We start from the raw sequence: 23,592 nt of genomic DNA on the forward strand, positions 1-23,592 counted from the left end.
AAAATCCCGAAAATGCACGGTTGTTCTGATTGGCTGAGAGGCATATCCGGTTAGAGTGAAGAGCCAATCAAATGTGTCGCGCTTCTGTGTTTTGAATCGGAGGCTAGTTTTAACCGACGCCGTTTGTGGTGAGGAGAAACACCGACGTGTACGCGGATTTTTTTTTCTTAAAAAAGCGAAATAAACTGTCATACCGGCATGGATTTGGACTCTATGAAATATGCAGAATTGCGAAGTCTCGCTAAGGAGCTGGGACTCAAGGCGAACATGAAGGTAAGGAAGCGGTACTTTTAAAAAATTGCTTCTAGCGGGGTTATGGTAGACTTACCTTGTATTCGCTAACGGTAGCTGGCTGTTCTCTAACGTCAACGTGTGTTGGGCAGACTACACTCAAATGCATTTTTTCCCGTTTTTTTTCGGCAACATTAGGCCGACAAACTTCTGAAGGCCATAAAGCAGCACTATCAAGAAGAAAAGAACAAAGAGGCGAAGGAGCAGGTAACTTACTGCTGTTTTGTAATGTATTGGCTTTGTTGTCAGCATCTCATGTGCACAGCGCTAATGCGTTTATGACTGTTCCAGGGGCAAGATATTAATGATGAAGCTCAGGAGAAATCTGAGGTTGTCCTGGATTCATCTTGCAAGGAAGAAGTTTCCAGCACTACTGGGTTTGTGAACACACGTCGAGGTAAAGGAAAGGGTAACAAGAGAAAAATCTCTGATACTGCGACACTGACTAAAAGCGATGCCAAGATGCCTCCAGTTGCTGCAAAGGTATTATACATTACACTATATTCAACATAAATACATCTGGAGCACTCTATACCCCTGTGTATAGGGTTGCTTTGCAGCTGTTTAAGTTCTTTGCATTCTGGAGGTTTAAAACCTTTATGCTTATTTTTCTTTTTAAGGATGACACTGAAGTTGATGCACTTACTGCACCCTGTAATGTTAGGGGTGGTAAGAAGAGAAAGGTGTCCTCTACAAACGATAAAGAAAAAAATGAGCCTCCTAAAAAGATCCAGACTGCTGACTGTGAGGAGCAGCAGCTACAGCCTGCCATTAAGGATGAAGCACCAGTGACTGCTGAAACAGGTTAGCAATAGTTGATAAAAGCTGATACACACTTGTGTTTTCTTCCTTGGACTTTAAGATCATTGACTTTTGCACAAATTTTACCTTTAAAGGTCTGTGTCCAGAAAAGGCACCAAAAGGGGCAAAAGCTGGTAGAATTCCTCGTCTCCAGCAGAAGAGTAAGCCTTTGTTGAAGCCTGTTACCCCCAGTAAGTTTTGTTTGTTCCTCTTTCAATGATATGGTTCTTTTTGTGCTTGATTCTGCAAAAGCTTTCTTGGAGTCTCTGCTATGTACAGCAGAGCCTGTCCTACTTTATTTCAGAGAAATGCGTACATTTTCCTGTTTTCTATAGATGCACAACTATTTTGCTTGAGTAAATAAAACCTTAATCGATTAAAAAGAAAAAACTACCCCCCCCCCCCCCCCAAAAAAAAATGCATAAATAAATCTTTGAATATGTTATACATTTTATTTGTTTATCCAGATTTCAAAAAACTTCACGAGGCTCATTTCAACAAGATGGAGTCCATTGATTCCTATGTTCAGCGGAAGACGAAACAGATGGAGACGTACAGAAATTCAGTGAAGGAATTAAAGGTGCCAAATTATCTTGGCTTAGTTTTATTCAGGAAAAATTAAGTGTAACTTTTACTTGAACTTTGTCTTATTTTTATTTTTTTACCTGTAGAGTCTGTCAGACAAAACTAAACTGCTGCAAGTTGATGGCAAAGCTCAAGTGGTAAGCACCACCATTTACTGGTCACCCACATTTGATGTATAGATCGATTACTTCTGAAGCACACTAATGACACATGTATATAATCCCACAGAGGGCAAATCCAACTCGTGCTTCCATGTTCAGCCCTGCCCCAGTGAACAAGACACCAGGTGGCGAAAACCGCAGGCACACTGTGCTTTCAGCCACCAAAAAACCTCTTTCAAAGGAGGTCACCTCCTTCAGGCCGTCTGTTCTTTCTACTCGCAGGATCAATGTTCGGTGAGTCACCGTTTTATCCTCTGGCCTTTTGATACAACAAATCTAATGAATTTCTTCGGGATCTGTGTCTTTTAAATGGACAAAAGTACTGAGCCACAGTCTTTTAATCTTCTCATTAGTTATCAATCACTTTCGCACAGGTGTATAAAACTTATGACTTAGCGATGCAGTCTCTGTTTGCAAACACTTGTTAAATAATGGTTCATTCTAAAGGATAAACCTGAATTCAAGAGTGGATATTCCAAAATAAACTTTAAGTGGTATTGCAAAGTGGAAACATTCAAATTTAAGTTTTGTATTAAATGTAATGCTTTAATGAGAACTGTCTACATACAGGTTCTCAGAAGCTACTCATGACAATGAATATAAAAGGTCACTGGTGAAGACACCTGCACGCATGTCACCCTGCGTGGCTTCCAGCACCCCGCAGAAACAGACTGCCAATGGATTAAAGCCCAGCAGTGTCAAAACTGCATCGTTCTCTGCCACAAAAACTCCAGGTACTTTGGCCTTTCAACCCTTGGAATGATATATTTGAAGTATGTTTCTAAACAGTAGATGATTATGTTTTGTTTCCCCCCCCCCCCCTCTGAAAGGACCATTTGTTTTCACTGGCAACACAAGCACTTCAACAACGCCTGGCACAAACAAGAAACCCAGCTTTGATCTGAAGGCGAGTCTGTCACGTCCCCTCACCTACAAGCCTCATAAAGGTATAAAAATGTTCTCATTTTCCCTGTTCGTGTGAAACACCATTTGATTGGACAAGATGTAGCATTGAGTTATTTATTTTATACATAGGTAAACTGAAGCCATTTGAAGATGTCAAAGAAAACACGGCCATGAACAAGTCTGTCTCAAATCCGCACCAGGAAGCTTACAAACAGCACAAAGTCCAGTCAAGGTAGGTTTTTAATTGACGCTGAATTCTCCCATTGCAATTGGCTCATGCCACATCTCTGAATATCTTTAATCTTATTTTAGGCAGAGCAGGAGAGCAAAGCAGATACAAGATCGGAAGCAGAAGAAAGAAAGTATGCTTGGGGCAAGAAGAGGCCTTGTCATGGCATAAAATATTGTGCCTGCTTGTGGCCGTTTGTAAACCCTGTTGAAGTGTAAATATTTCATTGTCTGCAGCTTCAGTTTCAGCATTTTGTAGCCCCTATAGAAAAGTAGTAGAAGCTTACATATACTGTCCAGCGTCTTTGAGGTTCAAATCCTGCATTTCTTTTAAATACTTTTAGCTCAAACTCTAATACCTTTTTTAAAAGGATATTTTGATGTGATATAAGTCTGTCCTGTTTTGCTGCATTTTGAAACTACTAATTAAAAATTTCATTTGCTTTACTTTGCTAGAATTGAGGCACTCATAAGAGTTATTGACCCAAGATCTTGTCTTTTTATATTTGTTCTCTTGTGGTATTTAATACATCATTTAATAATAATTCTGCACAAGTCATTAATATTAATAGTTTGAAATCTATAATGACATTACAGAAATGGTGTCAATATAAGTTCAAATTTTTCCCAACAGTCTGACTGCAGCATTAACCGTTCTTAGACTTCTGGGTTCCTCTTGTATGCTTCATAGGCAAACTCCTCTGTGTGTGCATAATCTTTGCAAACACCAATGAAATCAATTTCAAGCTGGAATGGGCCATCAGCTTTGTCTCCCAAAGTAAACCCAATGGTGTTAACCTGTAAATACGAAAAACAATGTGAAGGCCACAAGCTAAAAAGGGATTAGGGTAATGATACATCAGTTTTTATCATCACTTTGTGAGGGAATTTTTCTTTGCACTACCTTGTCCAGCCAGACAGGATGCTGGTCATCTTGTACCCTCCCTCGATGTGTAAGGAAGAACTTAGAGAAAGGTATCTGCAGAAGAGCATTTGAAGTCAGGCTGATCAACGTATTTGATACTATCATGCCTCTTAAACAGACCTATATAGATTTATTAAATAATTTTACTTAAAAAACAAAAACAAAAAAAACTTCACCTTAACATCCTGCCAGTAGGGCCCTCCTCTGGTATATAGGAAATAACAGTATATGTCATCCTTCTGGTGAGAGAAGTATGTTTCTGCTGAGACGTTAATCATCCATGGGCGACCATCACCACGTACACGTAGTTGCAGAGTGTTAAAACTGCTCCAATCATGGTGTTTTTTTCTATCAAAGGAAGCCTAGAAGACACAAAAGACTTGGAAATTGGCATTTACATAAACTTTCATTGATAAACTGCAATGGGGGAACCCCCTCCTCCCCTCTGCATCCATCCTATATTATGTTCTAAAAGAAAAGTAATCACTGGAGGGAGCCTAATCTCTCTGCGCTACTGAATTCAACAAAAACATGGTATCCAGCAGTTAACACTAACCAGAGGCTGCTTTGAGCGCATAGTGCAGTATCCACTGTAGCGTGTTTCTCCATCTCGTGGGGGAGTAGAGCTCAGTGTCCCGTACAGAAAACAGGTATTATTGTTCCTTCCCAGCTTCAGGTAAGCTTCACTATGGCCTCCAATCTCACGATCAGAGGACACCGTCCACTCCCTCAGGCTCTCTGGACCTCTGAACTCCCATACAACTCTGTTCTGCTCCAGCATGTGCTCAACAATCGGTTTACCCTCAGGGCCAACCCAGCGGTCGGTAAACTCCTTTTTTAGGAGTGTGAAATGTTTCTTTATCCCCTCCAAACCTTTTGAGAAATTAAAGTTAATCTTTTGCCAGGCAAACTTGGTCTTTTTGGGCTGGCCGGGTCGTCTGTATTCACCCTGGATCACAGCTCTTTTGGGCACAGTGAGAGGAATGATGGAGGGGAGAAGCAGCTGGTGGTGGAGGATGGTGCTCAGCAGCCTCCCAGAAGGGAGGTGTGTGATCCTCGGCAGGGACATTTCAACGCTGATCTGCAGGTTTCACTGCTGAGATACAGAACACAGAGTAACAGAGTCAAAATGAATATAAATAATATGTTTCTCAAAAACAAAATAATGGTCTGACACACTTTAAACAATATTTATATCGTTTTGTATAATTATCCAATAGAGGGCATTTAAAATGTCCCACTTCAAACAACTATATTTATGTAGAAAAATGAAAGGTTTCTTTTTTGAATTATGTGTTCATGGGTTTTCTTTACGTATAATCCCATTTTCACACTTGCTCACATATCGGCAAGTGTGAGCAGAAGTTTTGGCAGTTTGCTGGTCTGGAGCATTCACGTGTGTAAACACAATGCTGATGAAAAAAGATTATAAAGAGGTTTCTGGAAGGGTTTTACAACGCGAAAAGTTATTCACAACAGGGAAAACATTAAAGACAGAGAAATTCAACCCAAGACACTTACTAGAATAGGGAGGGGCATTTCTATAATCACACTCCCACTCTCACCTGACTCCAAGTTGTTTCGGGAGAGGTCATGAGGAGGTTTACTTACTTTTTTCTGTCTACACAGTTGGTGAATAAAGACTGTTACCTCTAAGTCCTTAGAATTAAAATTGATTGTGTGCTATTCGTTTAGAATGACTGTCAGATACATTTCGAATTATATTTGTCTAAACACACAAATTAATCAAAAGCTTAACCATACTGGAATGATTGAAACTGTTTACTTCGTGGAAAAAATTACATGACGTAAACTACAGTTAATAACTTAACACAGTGTAAACTGTTTACATTTACCTTGACCACGATGTAGAAGCAAATGTCTCGTAGATACATCAGGGCTTGTTTGGGTTAGGTTTCATCATACACTATGCTATGAGGTACAAAAGAATATATAGACTGCCGGTGTACCCTGTCCTGGTAAAAATAGGTAAACCAACACGACTGAAATTCCTTCAGCAAACCTTCGACCAGAAATGTCACTGAATGAGCCACAAGGTAATCACTCAACACAGCTTCCGTGCATCAAAGATTACTGTCCTGACTCCTGTACTCATATATGGTTCCTCTCGCTGCTAACTGTATATGCTCTTATATCCAGCGGTTCCGTTTCTGCAGTATGTTCTTTAGTTGAATCTTCGTATTTAATACACAGGGACCAAGAACAGAAATTTTTGTTATATCTCACTTAAACATGTTTTCGTCAATCAAGCTGTTAATACAGGCGCGCATGCGCAGTGCCGCCTTTGTGTGATCGACTCCGGAGTTAGCCAGGTAGCAGCGACAGCTATCGTAGAGAACATTACATTAGACGACACAGTGGTAGCTAGTGGGTTAGCTCTGCAGCTAATCATGGTGAATGTAAAGAAGCGGAAAGGTCGAGTCGTTATTGACTCTGACTCCGAAGACAGCGCTAGTGACGATAATTTCGATCAGGTAGGTGTTATTTTTACCCTTTTCCCCTCCGGTGGATTCTGAAGTTGACAACAGTTTGAGGCTGACGCTAATGTGTGCTAGCTGATTGCGTTGAGTGGGCCTATTTTATTTACAACCGCTGTTTCCTTTGTGATAAAACACTCAAATCTTAACACGGAGCTAGGTTTCTACTAAGCGTTTACGGGTTGGTACTGGATAAAATGGAAAGTGTTTTAGTTTGAACAGAGCCAGCTCGTTAAGTTATGAAAGGTACCCAACGCTTGCAATCATGCAGTATTAAGTAGCCATGAAAATGCCGCGCCGTGGGCCTTTGACTGGTTTCGAGCCGTAAGCTGCGTGACTGCAGCCGTGCTCTGTTGAGTAATTGGTGCGTTAGCGTTCAGACTAAACTGGAATGGAGTGTGTTGTTTGTTTGTTTTTGACAAAGTGAAATCGTTCTGGAGTCGCGTTTGCTTTAGTCAGAACATTATCTCCTGCATGACGTCATGAGACGAAGTTCTATTTCGGTGGTGTTGTTGTCAAACTGGAGCTGGCAGAGAAACATGTCAGTGTGAAGAGCTGCCAACGCTGTTTACATCACCTGTAAACTCACGTGTATTTGACCCGTTTGTTTTTCCCCCCGAGAAAACAGAAACTGTGACCACAGAAGATCAGACTGGGTCAGTAAGACGAGCTTCTTTGGTTGCTCAAACCGTCAGTAGGTTTGATCGTGCGTGTTTTTTGACCAAGTGCGGATTAATATAGTTATCTTCAGTAGTTGCACGGTCTTTGTAGATTTCGAGAAAGCGTGTGATAGGGTGCCATGAGAGGATCTGTGGTGCTGCATGAGGAAGTCAGGTGAGGCTGGTGCAGGATAATGTATAAGGACACAGACAGTAGTGAGGTGTGTGGTAAGAGAAAGGGTTTAAGGTGGGGATGGGATTACATTGAAAGATCTGCTCTGAGCCCCTTCTTCTTCTCAGTGTTGATGGACAGGTTGACAGGTGAGATCAGGCAGGAGTCTCCATGGACTAAGATGTTTGCAGATGACATAGTGATCTGTATTGAGAGCTGGGAGCAGATGGAAGTAAGTCTGGAGAGATGAGGAATAAAAGTCAGTAGAACCAAAACAGAAAACGTATGTGAACGAGAGGGAAACAGGTGTAACTAAAGCTGTAAGGAGGTAGTGAAGATACATGCATTTAAATACCTGATGTTAACCATCCAAAGCAACAGACAAGAGAGGTGAAAAAGAGAGTGCAGACAGGGTAGAGTAGGTAGAGATGATCACTGATCAGTGGGAGTGATCAGAAAATGCCAAGATTTAAGGGGGGGTACATCAAAGGGACAATTCAGATTGAGCAGTTTGGAGACGGTTAGAGATGGTTTGGAAATATGCAGATGAGGGTTAGTGGATATATTGGAGAAAAGGTGTTGAATATGGATCTGTGAGGCAGGAGAAAAATAGAAGCCACAGATGTAGTTCATGGATGTAGTAAAGGAGTACATGCAGGTATTCTAGGGATGGTGTGAGCTCAAGGCAGATGATCCACTGTGGTGAGCCTTAAATTTGAGGAATGAGGTGTCGAATGTAACCAGAGGCATTGCTCGGGTCTTGAAACTTTGGGTGATTAAAAGGACCCAGAAATATTTTGGATTTTCACTTGATAACAGCAACTTTTTAAAGTTGTTAATTAGACATTATAGTAAAATATCATACTCTGTAACAGTTGCAATCAGGTGTGTTAGCCTGCCTTTCTTTTTTAAGTACGCAATCAGTTCTCCTCCTGTCCAGGATATAAAAAGAATCAGTATGCACTAATCAGACTCAAATATTCTTCTTATTATGGAACACTTTGAATAAATAGACATCCATAGCTCTGAATAGCACAACAAATGTTTATAGGGTAAGTTACATAAAATGCACACAGATGGTTAATTGTTTCCTTCTAAAATATGATTATTCACACAGTATATAGTTTTGTGTCAATAATATTATGTTTGAAAAAGTAATCTATGCTACATAGTAAATTGACTGTTTTTTGTATAGCACTATTTTATTCTGAGGACTCAAAGCGCTTTATACATCTTGTGTCATTGACCTATTCATAAAAGGACCTTTTCTATGGTTAAGTGCTTCCTATCTAGCGTTCACACGCCGATGGATATATCTGAGAGCAAGCCGGGGTTAGTATCTTGCCTAATGATATTATCATGCAGACTGGAACAGCTAGGGATTGAACTACCAACCCTGTGATTACCTCCTGAGCTACAGCCACCCACAGAGTATATATCCATATTACTTAAACGTAAGCACTGAGGTTCATACTTGATTTTGCGTATGCATAATAATTTAAGATCTTTTCTTGGCAATCATGAGCTTCACAGCGTCACACTGTAACCATAGTTACTCATTGTCATGCATGCCTGTTTACACAGTTTGTGAGAAAGACGACAACGCTGCTGCTGTTTAAGCCTGACATTAATCTGAGCAACATGCATCAATTCATGTTTACAGCATGATAGTGTTGTTGGTATTTTTCAATAGTACCCTCATGGTCTGAATAACCAAATTTGTTTTGTAATTGCACTAGAAAATGGATGTGTAAGACGTCTGTGAATCCGTGGCACAATGTGTCAAAGAGGACAGCCAGAACATGCATGTAGGAGAAGGCATTTTAATAAGCCTCTAATTCACCAACCTTATTTTGTAGCCAAGGCGCCGTTCTTCTCATGTCCAGTCTCTGCGCTGGTTCTTCCTGCAATGCTATTTTGAGATTGGTTCCTGGAACTCCTTTTCTGAGCACTTCAGTGTGGATATTAAAAGTTTCGCCATGGACCTTAAACACTCAAGCAAAATTCACAACGAGTATAATCGCTGCTGAAGAAACTTGGTTTGAGTCTCCCAAAGATTGAATTTGAGTTTTCATTGGAAGAGCCAGCAGTTTCCGAACCCAAATATGTCAGGTCATTGGAAAATTTAAATTAGCTAAATTTAAGTTAAGGTTTTTGATTTTTTTTTTTTTTTACAAATTGAATTTCTAGATCTTTTTAACATAGAGATGAACCCTCAAATTAGCCCCAAAGCAAACATTTCAAGACAGTGGTGAGGAAAGCTCCTTTGTAACAAGAAGAGACCTCCAATAGAAGCAGACTCAGAGTTAATGGATATGTGTTTGGCCAAATTGGTGAGGACAATAACTGCAGACGTACATGGTTTTCTTTGGGTACAGGTAAAAAGTAGAAACTGCAAGACTGAGAGGACTTGTTAATGATATGGAGCAATGGTTAATAAATGCATGATAAGCTAAAGAGATGCCCTCAGTGTTTTGGAGGAGCTATAGTATAACAGGTTGTTTTCACAGGCATGTGGCTGTGAATCTTAACATTAACTGCAGGAGCTGTATATGAAAATGCGGTTGTTTTTCTAAGCTGAATTGTGAATGTTCTCCACGCTGCTTGCTCTTTAGTACAAATACCACATGTCTTGCTTCATCCATGTGAGAATATAGCAGTTTTGTCAGGCTTTACATTCTTTGCTGCTCTATACAATCGGTAACCTTGAATAAACCAAATGGAGCTTGCTTTGTTAAACAAGCAAGCTGCTATTGTGAACTTCACGAGAGAAACCATCTTTGACCAGTGTCCCGACTTGATCCTCCCTGCATTATATTATGTCACAGGGAAAGAAATTATATTTAATGAAAGCTCTCAAGTGAGAGAGAGAGAGAGCATAGTTTTCTTTTTCTTTTTCTACATTTTATAGTAGTGGAGTATGCAGGTTCACTTTCTTTTTGTGTGTTATCAGGCCTGTTTGAGTAGTTGTCTTGAATAACCGCATTAATGAGGCAAGTTAATCATCAAACTACTATCAGAAGGTGTTTTGAGAAATACAAGGCACATGTAATTTTACTTCTGGGAAACAGATTGCTGCTAAATAATAAGAAAGAGAAGCTTTCCATGGGTTTAATCATTAAATTTAAAGTGTTCTACTTCTGCTGACTTTGTCCCACTATATGAATTTCAGTTCAGTTCAAGTGGCTTGAGAAGTTCTGTCCATTTGTACTGCAGTATGGGTAAATAAATTTTTTTTGACCCAGTTGCTGAATTTTTATGTTTGCTCATTTATAAAGAAGTTCTTTAATTTTCTTGGCTGCTGCTTGGCAACTCAAAGCTTCAGCTCCCTTCACACTTTTCAGACTGGCTAGGTCACTGCATTATCTTAATCTGCTGCTTCTTTAGCCACTCCTGATCCCTTGGTGGTATGCTTTTGTCCATTGTCATGCTGGAAGACCCATCCACGACCTCTCCGGAGTGTTCTGCCTGATGGAAAGGGTCTCTTATCTAAAACTCTTCACATACCAGAAAATCTTCTGGTACTTGACTCTTCAATGTAGTGATGTTCTTTACCCTTAGTAGAAAAACAGCCCCAAAGCGTAATGTTTCTACCTCTGTGCTTGGCTGTGGGCAAGGTGTTTTTTGGATCATACTTGGCTTTTGTCTTACTCTAACCATGCCAGGTTGAGTTGATGACAAAGAACTTGATTTTTGGTTTTGTCTGACTACAGCACTTTCTCACCAAACCTGTGAATCATTTAGATCAGGGGTGTCAAACTCAATTGCACAGGGGCCAAAACTCAAGGCACACTTTAGGTCGCGGGCCAAACAAGATAAACATTTATTGAACACACTAAAACAATGTTTTTTAAACATAAATATGAATAAAAACAGACAGGAATATTATTCCAGATTAAATAAACTTAAAAAAATAAACTTTAAATAAAATAAAAATATATCCTGTCAAAATTATGCAAGTTAGCAATATGAACATGCTGCCAAAAACCCCAGAAAAAATAAATGAAAGCATACGCAAGGTTCGAGACGCATATAGACGGAGCTGAGCATTGCTTCAGGAATGGAACTAATAAACTGTGTGGGCCATTCAGTGTCGTCCTTTGCCTTGAGTGTATCATTACACTGCAGCTCCATCTGAATCTGCACAGGTGCAGTTCAGCAAAGTCTGCTGACTTGGTTCAACATTACTTGGCAACAGGGAAAGTGAGGCAGGTTGCACTGGTGCATTTGTGGCAGCTTCACTTGAAATGCCTTCACCGCATCATACATGCCATGTCCATGTATGACAGATTTCCTTGCTGAGCTCAAAAACTCTATTGAGCATTTTTATCCCAACTCAGCCAACGGACCTCTGTGTGATAAGGAATGTTGGCAAACTCTGAATCTATTTCCCACATAAAGACTGAAATTGACGGTGATTTAAACTTTTTGCTCAGATGAAATTTACGGTTTGCGTTACAGTGATCATTACATGCTCCATTTTTAGGACTTTACCACACAGCCTTTCCTGGTGTACGATGCAGTGATATGCTGATAACTCACCGGTACAGTTCTCCTCCTGCATCTTTACTCACATCCTGCTGACTAGTCTGCTTTTTTCACCGCACAACACCGGCGCTCCATCTGTTGTAAGTCCATCAAGTTTGTCCCAGGGCAGTTTCATGTCGGTTACACTTTGACATACCTTTTAAAAAATGTCTTTTTCTGTCGTCGTCCCGTGCATCGATTTAATGTTCAATATTTCCTCTCCACGGATGAAGATGACCAGCTGTGCAATGTCCATCATGTCTGTACTTTCATCCACAGCAGGAGAGTATGCAATAAAGTTTTTGCTTCTAACTGTGTTCTTAAATCAGTGGCCAAACCCGATCAGCAATCGTATTTCTCCTCAGGCTCACATTTGCCAAAATATGCGTTTTGTCTGGACACAAGACGCCACACACCTTCATCATGCAGCTTTTCAGAGTGGTACCGGGCTGATTTGGCTATCTCCTCTGCTACAATAAAACTTGCTTTCACAACAGCTTCACTTTGTGATTTTGCTCTGGTGAAAAACGTCTGCTGAAATGTCAGATTCTTCTTTAGCTCTTCTACTTTCTGTAGTTTCTTTTCTGCATTTAGGTTTATCAACTTATCCTGACGTTTTGTCTCGTAGTGCCATCTTAAATTAAATTCCTTAATTACAGCCACATTAGCTCCAGTAATAAGACACACAGGTTTACCAGCAATGTCTGTAAACATATATTCAGTCACCCACTGGCGCTGAAAGGCTCTGCTTTCAGAATCAACTTTTCTCTCCACCATTGTGAGCGGCTAGCTTCGCAATAACAGAAGTTTGACTTGATTGACGCTGGAATGTTCCCAGTTAGCCTAGCGTTCAGCAAGGAGGCTGCAGCGCTGCATTATGGGATATGTAGTTTGTATATTATTAGCGCCTCATATCGCCGGGCCATGAATAACAATAATAGTACATCCATACTTGATGGGCCTTGACTTTGACACGTGTGATTTAGATGTTCAATGGCAAACGTAAGACAGGCCTGTACATGTGCCTTCTTGAGCAGGGGGACCTTGTGGACACTGAAAGGTTTCATTTCATTATGTGTAATGTGTTACGAATGGTGTTTTACTGACTGTGGTCCCAACTGTCTTCAGATCAAAATAATTGCACCAACAGTTGTCACCTTCTCACTAAGCTTCTTGCTGGTGGTCTTGTAGTCCATTCAAGCCATGTGCAGGTGTACAATCTTATATCTGACATCCTTTGACAGCTCTTTGGTCTTACTTATGGTGGTCGTGAGATCAGAATGGAAGAAATTGATTCTGCAGGCAGGAGTACTAACCTGTGGAGCCTTAATTCTGGCTGGGCTTTAGTCAATCAAACAAGTACTAATTTCACTCAGTGACATGCAAATCAATTTATAACTTTTATGTAATGTGTTGTTTCTGGATGTTTTGATTGATATTCTGTCTCTTCATTAAAATGGAACAAAATTAAAGACTGTTCAGTTCTTTGTAAGTGAGCAAACTTACAAATTCAGTAGGGCATCAAATAATTATTTCCCTCACTGTAGGTGAACCACATCGCTGTTTTGTCACTTTCAGGAGCTGCTGTCTTTGGCAAAGAGGAAAAGGGTTGATTCGGGTGAGCAAGAAGAACCTGTTGGCAAAGCAGCAGCTTCCACAGACTCTGAGACATCTGACAGTGATGATGAGGTATAGCACTATTAGTATTTACTCTAAAAGACCTTACAGTTTTGGACATGTGAGGCACAGGAGACTAAACCTTAATTCTCTGTCAATTATATAATCAAAAGTTACATTTTCATTCCTTTTGTGTAGTGGACGGTCGGTGGCACCAAAGGCAAAAAGAAGGTTAAGCAGGGCAAAGGGTCTGAAAAGAAGAACGCTACAAAGAAGAAGGTTAATAAAGCGACAGCGTCTGGTAGCTCAGATGGGGACAGCTCAGCTGAAAGCTCTGCACCGGAGGAAGGTGGGTTTCTTAATTCAGTGTTCACATTGAAAAAGATTTTCCCTGCTCTCTTTTTTAAAAATCTGTTATTATTAAGTCACACATCTATTCATAAGTTTAGTATCCTTGAAATGCTACTAAACTGGTGAGCAAAACAGACTTTCACGCGTTCTCATGTTCAAAACATGTTCAAAACATGTTCCATGAAGTGTAGAGTGGGACATCCAGACATATTACGAACTGTAGATTATACATCACTACAGTGCTGCATCCACAGGTTTTTCAAGAGGTTAGGATTACATGACTCACTCACTCATCCTGTTTATCTCAGGTGTCTCACAGCAAAGCATCTAAGCTGTTGTTTATTTTTGTCACATTGTCCTGGTGTGAACTGGCTGACAGCATTAAGAAAAACCTGGGAAAAAAATTCTCCTGGGAATTTGTGGTTGTTCACAAATCCAATTCAGTTTTGGTAATCCACTAACATGAAACGGTCTACATTGAGTGAGGAAAAGCCTACAGTACAACTTCACTAAGCCATTTACACTTATTTATTTACTTTTTTTGGGACCTAATTACATTGGCAATGTTAAAAGGATTTAGAACTGCTTCATGGTTAAAAGCTTCCCTTCCAAATTCTGCTTATAAAAGCTGTTTATGACACATTTCGTAGACAAAAGTCAGATATATTAGAATTAAAATCTCTCTGATGACGTGTCTACCTTTTTGTTTTGTAATTGATTTGAAAACAGCTTTTTGGGGTTTTTTTGTGTTCCCTGTCTCTGGTTCCTTGAAATTTTTTAGGCGAGGTGTCTGATTCAGAGAGCAACAGTTCGTCCTCCAGCTCTGACTCGGATTCCTCTGAGGACGAGGTGTTCAGGGATGGTTATGATGATGACTTGATGGGTGATGCTGAGGACAGAGCTCGACTTGAGCAGATGACAGAAAAGGAGAGAGAACAAGAGCTGTTCAACAGAATTGAGAAAAGAGAGGTGCTAAAGAGACGGTGAGTGGGGAATAAAAATCGTTAAAAAAAAGTTATACTTGGCATAAATAACTTTTTCTTAGTTGTTAAAAAAATCCTACAAGATAGTTATTTGTTAAAATACACTAGAGCACTCCTATTTTACTTCAACAAATTTGCCAAAAAATGCAAAAACGTGGCATTTTTAAGTTATGACGTGAGCTCACAGTTTATTCACTCAGGATTCTGCTTGTTTTCAAAGGTTTGAAATCAAGAAGAAACTAAAGACAGCAAAGAAGAAGGAGAAGGAGGAGAAGAAGAAAAAGCAGGAAGAAGAGCAAGAAAAAAGGAAGCAATCTCAGGTTCAAGATACACAAGTGGTGAGTCTAGTTTCACACACATCTAAAACAATATTAGACACACTATTAGGGCTGGGCCATATTATACTGTTCACGGTAATACCGGTACAATGTTGGGCAACGATAAGAAAATAAAATATCGCGATAGAATATTGGTAAAACGCGCATGCACAGTGCCTTTGTTTTCATACGCACATGGCCGAAAAAGCATGGCGGCAACGGAGAATGAGAAGGGGGGGGAAAGCGGATCGTTGAGTGAAACGGATGAAACAGAATTGGTTTGTAAAAATGTTGCAACTTCAGTGATGTGGAACTGGTTTAGTGTTTGTCTGTCAGATACCCACCAAAGCACATTGTTTTGTACAACATGCAAGCGGGCTGTTGTTATTGCTGTATTTGTCGGACTAAGGTGCTCGTAAATTTGGGAGTAATCTGGGTCCAAAACTCCGTCCGCTTCAGGTCCCAAAGTCACACGAACACTGCAGCATCACTGAGAGTTAAAAACTGTCTAAATTCTTTCATCTTAATAAAATGATCAGCACTGCTGCTTTACCAGGTGTAACAATTAAGTTTAACATCCAGGCATCCATGAAAACAGAATTTATTACATTTAAGAGAGTTAGACGTTAGCAGGAAGTTAGCAGAGGTCAGCTCGCTAGTTTCACTAGTTACCTAAGCATGACATAGTGGGGCTGTTCATATAACGATATATATCGGATGACAGTATAAAAACATCTATCATTTCATTTTATGCTATCGTTTGTTTCGCGGTGTCGCAAAATAAACAGTTTTACGGCAATATTTTTTCATCGTTCTGATGGTCACTGTAGTGGTTATATTAATTTCTTAAGTTCTCTCTTTCTCTTATATGTAATATAACTACACTACGGACAGACAAGCGCCTGTTTTTATGCGTTGTCGTTAGCAACAATGACGGTAACACCTTCGCGTCTCCGCTTGTTTATGTTCCACATAAACCTTTCACAATAAAGCTCAAGATCCTGTTGAGACTTTTCAAAATAAATTGAATCACGTAAAAGAGCAGATTATTTACGGATGAGAATTAAAAAAGAGCCGCCAGGTGCTAAAAAATAAACCTTAGACTCAAACGTTAGAACAGGCAACCCGCAGCACGCCGTGTAATAAATACAAAGAAAACGGCGGCCGTTACAACTTATGTCTAAAAATGTATAGTTTCATGCATTGGTTAAAACACTCGACTCCGGTTGAAGGACGCGCAGCTGGAAACACTTCACGCAAGTCGAGCTGCCCGAGATTCACAGAATTTACAGAAAATGTTACATTTTTGTGATTTATATCGTTATCGGACGATAGAATTCTTATATCGGCATATGAGATTTTGGTCATATTGCACAGCCCTATGACATAGCATGTTCTGACTGAGAGATTTCTGAAAAAATTCAAACGTACAGCTCTGCTATCACTTCCAACATAAATGAAGACAAAACTAAACAGCAGTGACATTTGTAGGGTTACTGAAGGTGGGCTAGCTGGTATATAATGATGTGCTACGTGATCGCTAGCGACACAGCTATGTTAGCATAACATAAACACAGTGAAGCTGCAGGATGAATGCTAACACTTTTCCACTCAATCGTGCGAAATATTTTTGGCCATATCGCCCTGCTCTACATACTATACAACAGTGTGTATCAGTACCTGCTAAAACATATTGTTTTAGCAATATGTTTTTAGTGCAGTGGGAGTATATTAGTACTCCCACTGCACTTTATAATATATACAACAACAAAAAAATCTCTGTGACGTCTTTTAGTGCCTTTTACTGTATATAGTAATCTGTATATAGGACAAATTACACTTCTATAATACTTTAGGGTGTCTAATTCAACTGATTTTCCCCAGTGTAGGATTAATAAAGCCTCTGTCTATCAATAATTGATAGTCTTGCCTAAATAGGAGCTTGAACTGAAGTTTTAATTTCACTCAGTAATTTAAGTGAAATCAGATTCCTCTTTTGCTTCTCATTTCTGCGTGGTATGAGAAGGAGTGGCATTACACATTGTCTTTATCATATTTCTAATTCTAACCTCTAAGTGCTCATGTCTACAGGTCATGTCCCACAACAAGGAAAGACGATCCAAGCGTGATGAAAAACTTGACAAAAAATCCCAGGCTATGGAAGAACTAAAGGCTGAACGAGAGAAGAAGAAAAATAAAACAGGTTGGCATGCCTTGTACTCCTTTGTGACAGGTTGTTGTGCCAATCTGATTGTCTTTCAAACGCTGACGTGTCGTCTCTTAACAGCGGAGTTGCTGGCTAAGCGTCAGCCGCTGAAGACGAGTGAGGTTTACTCTGACGATGAGGAAGAAGAGGAGGAGGATGATGACAAGTCATCTGTCAAAAGCGATCGCAGCTCCCGTTCATCATCTTACGATGAAGACGAGTAAGTGTATCAACCAGTGCATTCACCACAGTGCCATCACAAGAGCAATGGTCAAGTTTGATGCTTTTCTCTTGATTCTGAGTAACTTTTTAAACTGTGTTCTGCTACCAGAAAAGAGGAGACTCCACCAAAGTCACAGCCCGTTTCCCTGCCAGATGAACTCAACAGGATCCGCCTGTCCAGACACAAGCTGGAGCGCTGGTGCCACATGCCCTTCTTTGCTAAGACTGTGACTGGCTGCTTTGTAAGGATAGGAATCGGGAACAGCAGCAGTAAACCAGTTTATAGGGTGAGCTTATATTCTCGTTACATCTCCTCTACCACCAATATATTATTGTAAGGTTTATTTATTTTGGAAGTATTTTTACTTATGTTTGAGTTTCTTGTTCCCTTGTTGTTGAAAGGTTGCTGAAATTGTTGATGTAGTAGAGACGGCGAAGGTTTACCAGCTTGGATCAACACGAACAAACAAGGGATTACAGTTAAGGTAGGCATACTGTCATGGATACATGGATCATTTAGTTATCCTGGTTTCCAAAAACACAACTCTTAATGTTGTAAATCATCTACAGGCATGGTGGTGACACACGGGTTTTCAGGCTTGAGTTTGTATCAAATCAAGAGTTCACAGAAAGTGAATTCATGAAGTGGAAAGAGGCGGTAGGTGATTTTTAAAAAAGAAGAATGTTTAAACAGTCGTAAATATATAATCGATAAAGTGATGCTGAAATGTGTTTCATGGATTTTTCTCAGATGATTGCTGCTGGAATGCAAGTACCAACTCTGGATGAAATCACCAAGAAGGAGCAATCCATCAAAGAAGCTCTCAACTACAAGTTCAATGATAAAGACATTGAGGATGTAAGTCGTTTTTTGTTTTTTTTTGTTTTTTACTAGGTCTTCATTCTTTTTTCTGACGTCATTAATTATGAGCGATCATAAAAATTTTTGTCTAAACTCTCTGCAGATTGTAAAAGAAAAGGACAGATTCCGGAAAGCACCACCAAATTATGCCATGAAGAAAACGCAGTTACTCAAAGATAAGGTAAAAGAAAACCAGAATTTTTTTTTTTTAAACTCCAAGTTAAGGTGGAATTATCGTAGCCCTTTAAATGTCACCCTGATAACCTGTAAATCTGTACCAACAAAACATGGACATTGACAGCAAATGTCATTGAACTGAACTTTGATGAGAGACAAAGGCTAATCAGGCTTACCTTTTCATTTCTTTTTCTCTTTTGGTTTGAAGGCCATGGCAGAGGAAAGTGGAGATGGTGAACGAGTGAAAGTGATCCAGGATGAACTGAATGAGCTTGAGGAAAGGGCAGAAGCCCTCGACAGACAAAGGACCAAGAACATCTCTGCTATTAGGTACACAATCTACACTTATAAACATTTTACTGTGTTTAATAAAACTGCTTATCCAAAGTTCCTGAATTAAAATACACCGTTTAAAACACTGGTTTTAGTAAACCTAATGTTAAATAAAGTTATTGGAAACTACAGAAAAACAGCTAAATTGTGTTTTGTTGGTAGTGCCAGGTATTATGTTTAAAAAAAACTTTTTGTGATATGTAAATACAGTCCTTTATCATTACTCTGTAAAGACCTTAAACTGTTCTTTTGCCACCCAGCTACATTAATCAGAGGAACAGAAGCTGGAACATTGTTGAATCTGAGAAAGCTCTTGTGGTAAGTGTTCACCTTCTTAAACAGCACCATAGACAGTCATCACAACCTTAGATGAGCTAAAAATAAAAAATAAAAAAGCTATATTACATAATGCAATTACTCATTATTCATAACTTTATGCTAAAATATTGACAGCATAACACCATATTAATACATCTATGGATAGGAAAACCATAAATGACTCAAGCATCAGGCTATAAAGTCTGTTTTCTTACACTTGGAGTCTGTTTTTGCAGCATTTTATAAAAAAGGTACATTCATAATCTTCCTCAAAGTGCTTCCTCATGTCAGGTGTTTTCTTAATCTGGTGCTGCTTTACTGTGACCGTGTTCAGTATCACTGTGGTTCACTTCAGGCATCTGCCAGCCTAAGAGTTTTATACTATAGCACCTTTATGTCCAAGACAACCTGCAGAGGCTTAAAACTGTCACGTCCTATTGCATGTGTAGTAAAAATAACATACCTATGAATTTTAATGCAGCTTTCATGATTATACATCACCTTGATAGTGCGGGTTTCTATATACTAATTTTTAGTTTATTCATTTTTATGTTATTAATTATTTTCCAACAGGCTGAAGGACAAAATGCCAAAAACCAACAAATGGATCCTTTCACACGAAGACAGTGCAAACCCACCATGGTGTCTAATGTAAGTATTCTATAATAAATTTATCAGATTGGATAATTGTGCTTGTTTAAACACACTGAAATAACACGTGCCTCATTTTCACAAACAATCATACCTGAATCATGAAGGTGACAGTTTAAATGACTGAATTGTTATAAATAAGACTGAAGACATGCTTAATTATGTGCACGCAGCATAACAGCAGTCTGAAATGTCCCTAAACTACCACTACTTCTACTTCCGTTGATCTGATCTGTCACTCTGATTCTTTTAATTTGGCAGGCCAGAGATCCGTCAGTCCATGCAGCTATTCTTGCTCACCTAAACCAGAAATATGGCTCTGGTTCAACACCAGACAATTCAAGTCCAGAGAAGAACAAACTGGTAAGCAGGACCCTCTCTGATAGCTCATAAAAATTATGCCAAAACTGGTGTTGAAGTTTGGCTTTATCCAAGGAAAGACATTTTGAGATAAACTCAACTTTTTGAAAGACTAAACTGAGTTCAGCACTGTAGTGTTTGTTTGTTTTTTTGTTTGTTTTTTGGTGAATTCATGAATTATAAGCTGTCATATTTAAAAGAATGAAAACAAAACTATTATTTTTAGAATATGGCAAAACTATAGCAGAAAATAATCTATTTTTCTTTGAGGTCTTGTTAAAAGAGATTGGACTGGAAATGAGTACTAACCTGAACTGTAGCTCTTTATCTTGAAGAAATCTTTACTTTGTTTGTTTTAGGGTCAAACAAACCCGAAAGACAAAGATGTCCCGAAGCCAACCACTGACCTCTCGGAAGACTTGTTTAAAGTTCACGACTTTGATGTAAAGATTGACCTACAGGTTCCCAATGCAGGTGAGACCCTCGTTTTAACCTTGTGTGTTTTGTGGTACTGTTGAAGCTATACGACCTAGATGTTCTGCTTGCTTGGAGCACAAGGTGAATGCCAGTGTGTATCACAGTGATATAGTGAAGTTGTGTAATTTTGCTCTTCGTCTGCAGAGGCGAAGTCTCTGTCTGTGAGCTCTAACGCGTTGCCAGTGAAGGACGGCGCTCCCCGCAGGTCCCTCAACCTGGAAGACTACAAGAAGAGGAGGGGGCTGATTTGATGTGGCAGAACCTCATCGAGAACCCACATTGCATGTGTAAGCAAGAGTTTGTGTGTGTGTGAGTGAAAGTGAGAGACTGGGTGTTTGTATGTATGAGCAAGAGCGAGAATGTCCTGAAGGATGTGTGTTTGAATGATGATAAAATAGACTGTTCATCCAACACAAAGGAAATACTGATTAAACGGAGACAACATTTTTCTCAAAGGATCTTTCTCGGGAAAAAGAAAAAAGAAAACCTTGTCCAGTTATGTTTGTTTTTTGGGGTTTTTTTTGTTTTTTTTTTGTTCTTTTTGCATTCACAGACAAACTTGTATACGGAGTTTGTTTGTGTGTTTGTTTGGTTTTTTTTAATGTATTTAACTTCTCTCCTACTCTTCTGGATCTTCTGGAGTCAATTCCCTTTTTTAAATTTTTTTTTTAAATTTTTCTCCAAGAGGACAAAGACAACATGGCGCTTGTGGATTATTACCTTGAACAAGGAACCTATCTTAGAAAATTTAGGTTGTTTAGGCATTTTAAAGTCTATGGACATCTTCAGATTTGACCAGCTTGTTCTCATCAGTAATAAATTAAAATAGTACATTTTCCCCCTCTGTATGTATGAACATCTGTACTTGCATTCCATCCTAAATTTCAACAGCATTGTGGTTATTTGCAGAGTTCACACTATCATCATCTCTGACTTAACCACAGTGTTGGCCCTTCATGAAAAATGTAAAACGTTCAGTACAGGTCAGCTGGACATCTGTCACTTTTTAATCAACCTAAATAAAGAGGAACTCTTTTGTATGGCCGACCTTATTCTAAGTGTTGCTTCATTTTTGGTTTCCCTCGGTTGGTTGTTCATGGGATAACTCCCATGCCCTCAACTCCCAGAGCAGATTCTATGTGTTATTGATTGTGTCCATAGTCAGTTCCTGTTTTGATGTGGCATGCCATGTAAATATGCATTTTTGAGTGAGTGCGGAAAAAAATAAAGGGGCACTGTTTCATAACTTCTGTGTCATTTTGTCTGTCTTCTGCATGGACTACAGATGAGGACAAGTGAATATACAAAGTTAGAACAATGTTTCCAAGTTTCAGGAACTGGAGTTAGAAGTAATCAAGAAATTTAAAGAGAGCCTTCAAGTACAGAACAAGCTCAGCAGAGGTAAGAAGAGAGAGATTTCAAAGACAGTCGCATTCGATTGTATGCTAGTGCCCCACTCAAAAGTAAGAAGGCAATTAACTGACAAGTGTTCACCATTTGTTGACAAATGAAGCCAATAAAAAGGCTGGAGCTGATTCCAAATGTTGAATTTGTATTTGACAACTCTTAAGTAGGAAGTCCAAAGACATGCAGATGCAAGCAAAGGAGGTCATCCTTAGGCTGAATGTCACAGGAACTGCATAACAACATTCTGGTAAATTCTTAAAAGGTATGAATGCACTGGGCAGCTCAGCAACATTAAATGGCCCAAAAAAAAACAAGACAGCTAAAGGGCACGGTGAAAGAATTATATCCATGGTTAAGATGAAAAACTTAACAACATCTAACCAAGTTGAGAACACTCTCAAGCAGGTAGGCATATCATTGTCAAGATCTACATTTAGGAGATGTATAGAGAAGGTTTACAACAACACTGATTACACTCAGGAACAAGAAGGACAGATTAGTTTGCCAGAAAACCCTCAAATGTGCAGTTCTGAGAAAAAAATCTTTGAACAGATGAAACCAAGAAGAACTTGCACTTGAATGATGGGAGAGAAAAGTACGAAGAAGCACAGAAACAGCTGAACCATACCGCATCCAATGTAATGGAAATAATATTACAGCATATGCCTGTGTGGCTGTCAGTGGAACCGGGTCACTAGTTGTTACTGATGATGTGACTGCTGATAGAAGTAGCAGGATGAAATGTACAGTCTACAGACCTATATTCTCTGCTCAGATTCAGCCAAATACTTCCAAACTCATTGAACAGTGCTTCATAGTGCAAATGGATAATAGCTCAAAGGGACTCTCCACCAATTGGTCTTAGAACTGAAGAAGCTTCTCAGTTGAGAGGTGAAACGTCTTGAAGAAACATAAAGAAGTCCAGAGGCTTTTCTTTCCAAGCTCCTTAGACTACTATGACCTGGATGACTGAGAACCTTCACAGGCAACCCATACAGCTGCATACAGCAAAAAAATTAAAAACTGAATACGGAAAGTGTCACAAGGACTGGAAGGTGACAGTAGTAAAGGGTTAGCAGAACATCTACTTGGCAACGTCCATGTGTTCCATAATTAAGGTTAGTGGACTAAAGCAAACAAACAAACAAGCAATTATTTTTTAATATCTTAAATACTTTTGGTCTTCTGAAAATGAGGTACAATCTACAAAATTGATAAAACTTTTGGTAAACCCCTTGAAATAAAACTGAAAGTCTGCACTTCAATAATATCTCGATTGTCTTAACAAAATAAAGTACTCTGGCCATAGTCTGTAATTTATTTCTTATTTTTTATTTTATAGTAGTTTTCCCAGTGTTTAGCTTCATTTGTTTCAAACGGCAAGCTTTTATCCAAAGATGAGTACTTCATACGTGTTTATCCGAATATTAATTAAAATAGGATCATATTTAAACTTAAAAACTATGTTTAATTTTCTTTAAAAAATACAGTAAACAACTTACCAGTTGGTCAGGTCTTCTCCTCCGCCTCCTTCTTCTTAGTATTATTGTTGCTGTTG

General features: G+C 39.2%; 3 protein-coding genes across 6 annotated transcripts; 2 read left to right on the top strand and 1 right to left on the bottom strand.

Annotated features, from left to right (window-relative positions):
- The first annotated feature begins 51 nt into the window (after positions 1-51).
- On the top strand, positions 52-3,430 carry nusap1 (nucleolar and spindle associated protein 1). The gene is made up of 12 exons (XM_005746514.1): positions 52-273; positions 430-498; positions 583-774; positions 912-1,095; positions 1,188-1,283; positions 1,560-1,672; positions 1,764-1,814; positions 1,906-2,072; positions 2,409-2,572; positions 2,669-2,785; positions 2,874-2,976; positions 3,057-3,430. Exons 1-12 carry the CDS (start codon positions 199-201, stop codon positions 3,142-3,144), a joined length of 1,419 nt encoding a protein of 472 aa, XP_005746571.1. The 5' UTR covers positions 52-198; the 3' UTR covers positions 3,145-3,430.
- Positions 3,431-23,557, bottom strand: ndufaf1 (NADH:ubiquinone oxidoreductase complex assembly factor 1). Of its 3 annotated transcripts, none has more exons than XM_005746519.1 (5): positions 23,537-23,557; positions 4,454-4,993; positions 4,074-4,259; positions 3,877-3,951; positions 3,431-3,770 (listed from the first exon to the last, which is right to left on the bottom strand). In XM_005746519.1, the coding sequence occupies exons 2-5, from the start codon at positions 4,964-4,966 to the stop codon at positions 3,630-3,632; spliced, it is 915 nt and encodes a 304-aa protein (XP_005746576.1). In that variant the 5' UTR covers positions 4,967-4,993; positions 23,537-23,557; the 3' UTR covers positions 3,431-3,629. The 3 variants fall into 3 exon arrangements, with proteins under 3 accessions (XP_005746576.1, XP_005746577.1, XP_005746575.1); XM_005746520.1 differs by lacking the exon at positions 23,537-23,557 and adding an exon at positions 9,074-9,093; XM_005746518.1 differs by lacking the exon at positions 23,537-23,557 and adding an exon at positions 5,754-6,158.
- rtf1 (RTF1 homolog, Paf1/RNA polymerase II complex component) lies at positions 6,210-21,867 on the top strand. Of its 2 annotated transcripts, none has more exons than XM_005746516.1 (18): positions 6,210-6,392; positions 13,332-13,442; positions 13,569-13,719; positions 14,503-14,704; positions 14,925-15,042; positions 17,113-17,224; positions 17,309-17,447; positions 17,559-17,736; positions 17,852-17,934; positions 18,020-18,107; positions 18,201-18,308; positions 18,415-18,492; positions 18,697-18,818; positions 19,082-19,139; positions 19,713-19,790; positions 20,052-20,153; positions 20,510-20,624; positions 20,772-21,867. In XM_005746516.1, exons 1-18 carry the CDS (start codon positions 6,309-6,311, stop codon positions 20,876-20,878), a joined length of 2,034 nt encoding a protein of 677 aa, XP_005746573.1. In that variant the 5' UTR covers positions 6,210-6,308; the 3' UTR covers positions 20,879-21,867. The 2 variants fall into 2 exon arrangements, with proteins under 2 accessions (XP_005746573.1, XP_013769685.1); XM_013914231.1 differs by lacking the exon at positions 6,210-6,392 and adding an exon at positions 7,345-7,458.
- Positions 23,558-23,592: the final 35 nt, after the last annotated feature.

Source organism: Pundamilia nyererei, unplaced genomic scaffold (assembly GCF_000239375.1).
Source record: "Pundamilia nyererei isolate P.nyererei 1_Seehausen unplaced genomic scaffold, PunNye1.0 scaffold00179, whole genome shotgun sequence".
Classification (NCBI taxonomy): Eukaryota; Metazoa; Chordata; class Actinopteri; order Cichliformes; family Cichlidae; genus Pundamilia; species Pundamilia nyererei.

Bases quoted from the DNA above. Each gene is read 5' to 3' on its own strand.
- nusap1 (XM_005746514.1), top strand. From the start codon at position 199: ATGGATTTGGACTCTATGAAATATGCAGAATTGCGAAGTCTCGCTAAG. The intron at 1,096-1,187 runs GTTAGCAATAGT...TTACCTTTAAAG, and splicing joins ACCAGTGACTGCTGAAACAG to GTCTGTGTCCAGAAAAGGCA. The intron at 2,073-2,408 runs GTGAGTCACCGT...GTCTACATACAG, and splicing joins ACTCGCAGGATCAATGTTCG to GTTCTCAGAAGCTACTCATG.
- ndufaf1 (XM_005746519.1), bottom strand. From the start codon at position 4,966: ATGTCCCTGCCGAGGATCACACACCTCCCTTCTGGGAGGCTGCTGAGC. The intron at 4,260-4,453 runs GTTAGTGTTAAC...TGTGTCTTCTAG, and splicing joins TGCGCTCAAAGCAGCCTCTG to GCTTCCTTTGATAGAAAAAA. The intron at 3,771-3,876 runs GTAGTGCAAAGA...TCGTATTTACAG, and splicing joins ATCCTGTCTGGCTGGACAAG to GTTAACACCATTGGGTTTAC.
- rtf1 (XM_013914231.1), top strand. From the start codon at position 7,360: ATGGACAGGTTGACAGGTGAGATCAGGCAGGAGTCTCCATGGACTAAG. The intron at 7,459-13,331 runs GTAAGTCTGGAG...TGTCACTTTCAG, and splicing joins AGAGCTGGGAGCAGATGGAA to GAGCTGCTGTCTTTGGCAAA. The intron at 17,935-18,019 runs GTAGGCATACTG...AATCATCTACAG, and splicing joins AACAAGGGATTACAGTTAAG to GCATGGTGGTGACACACGGG.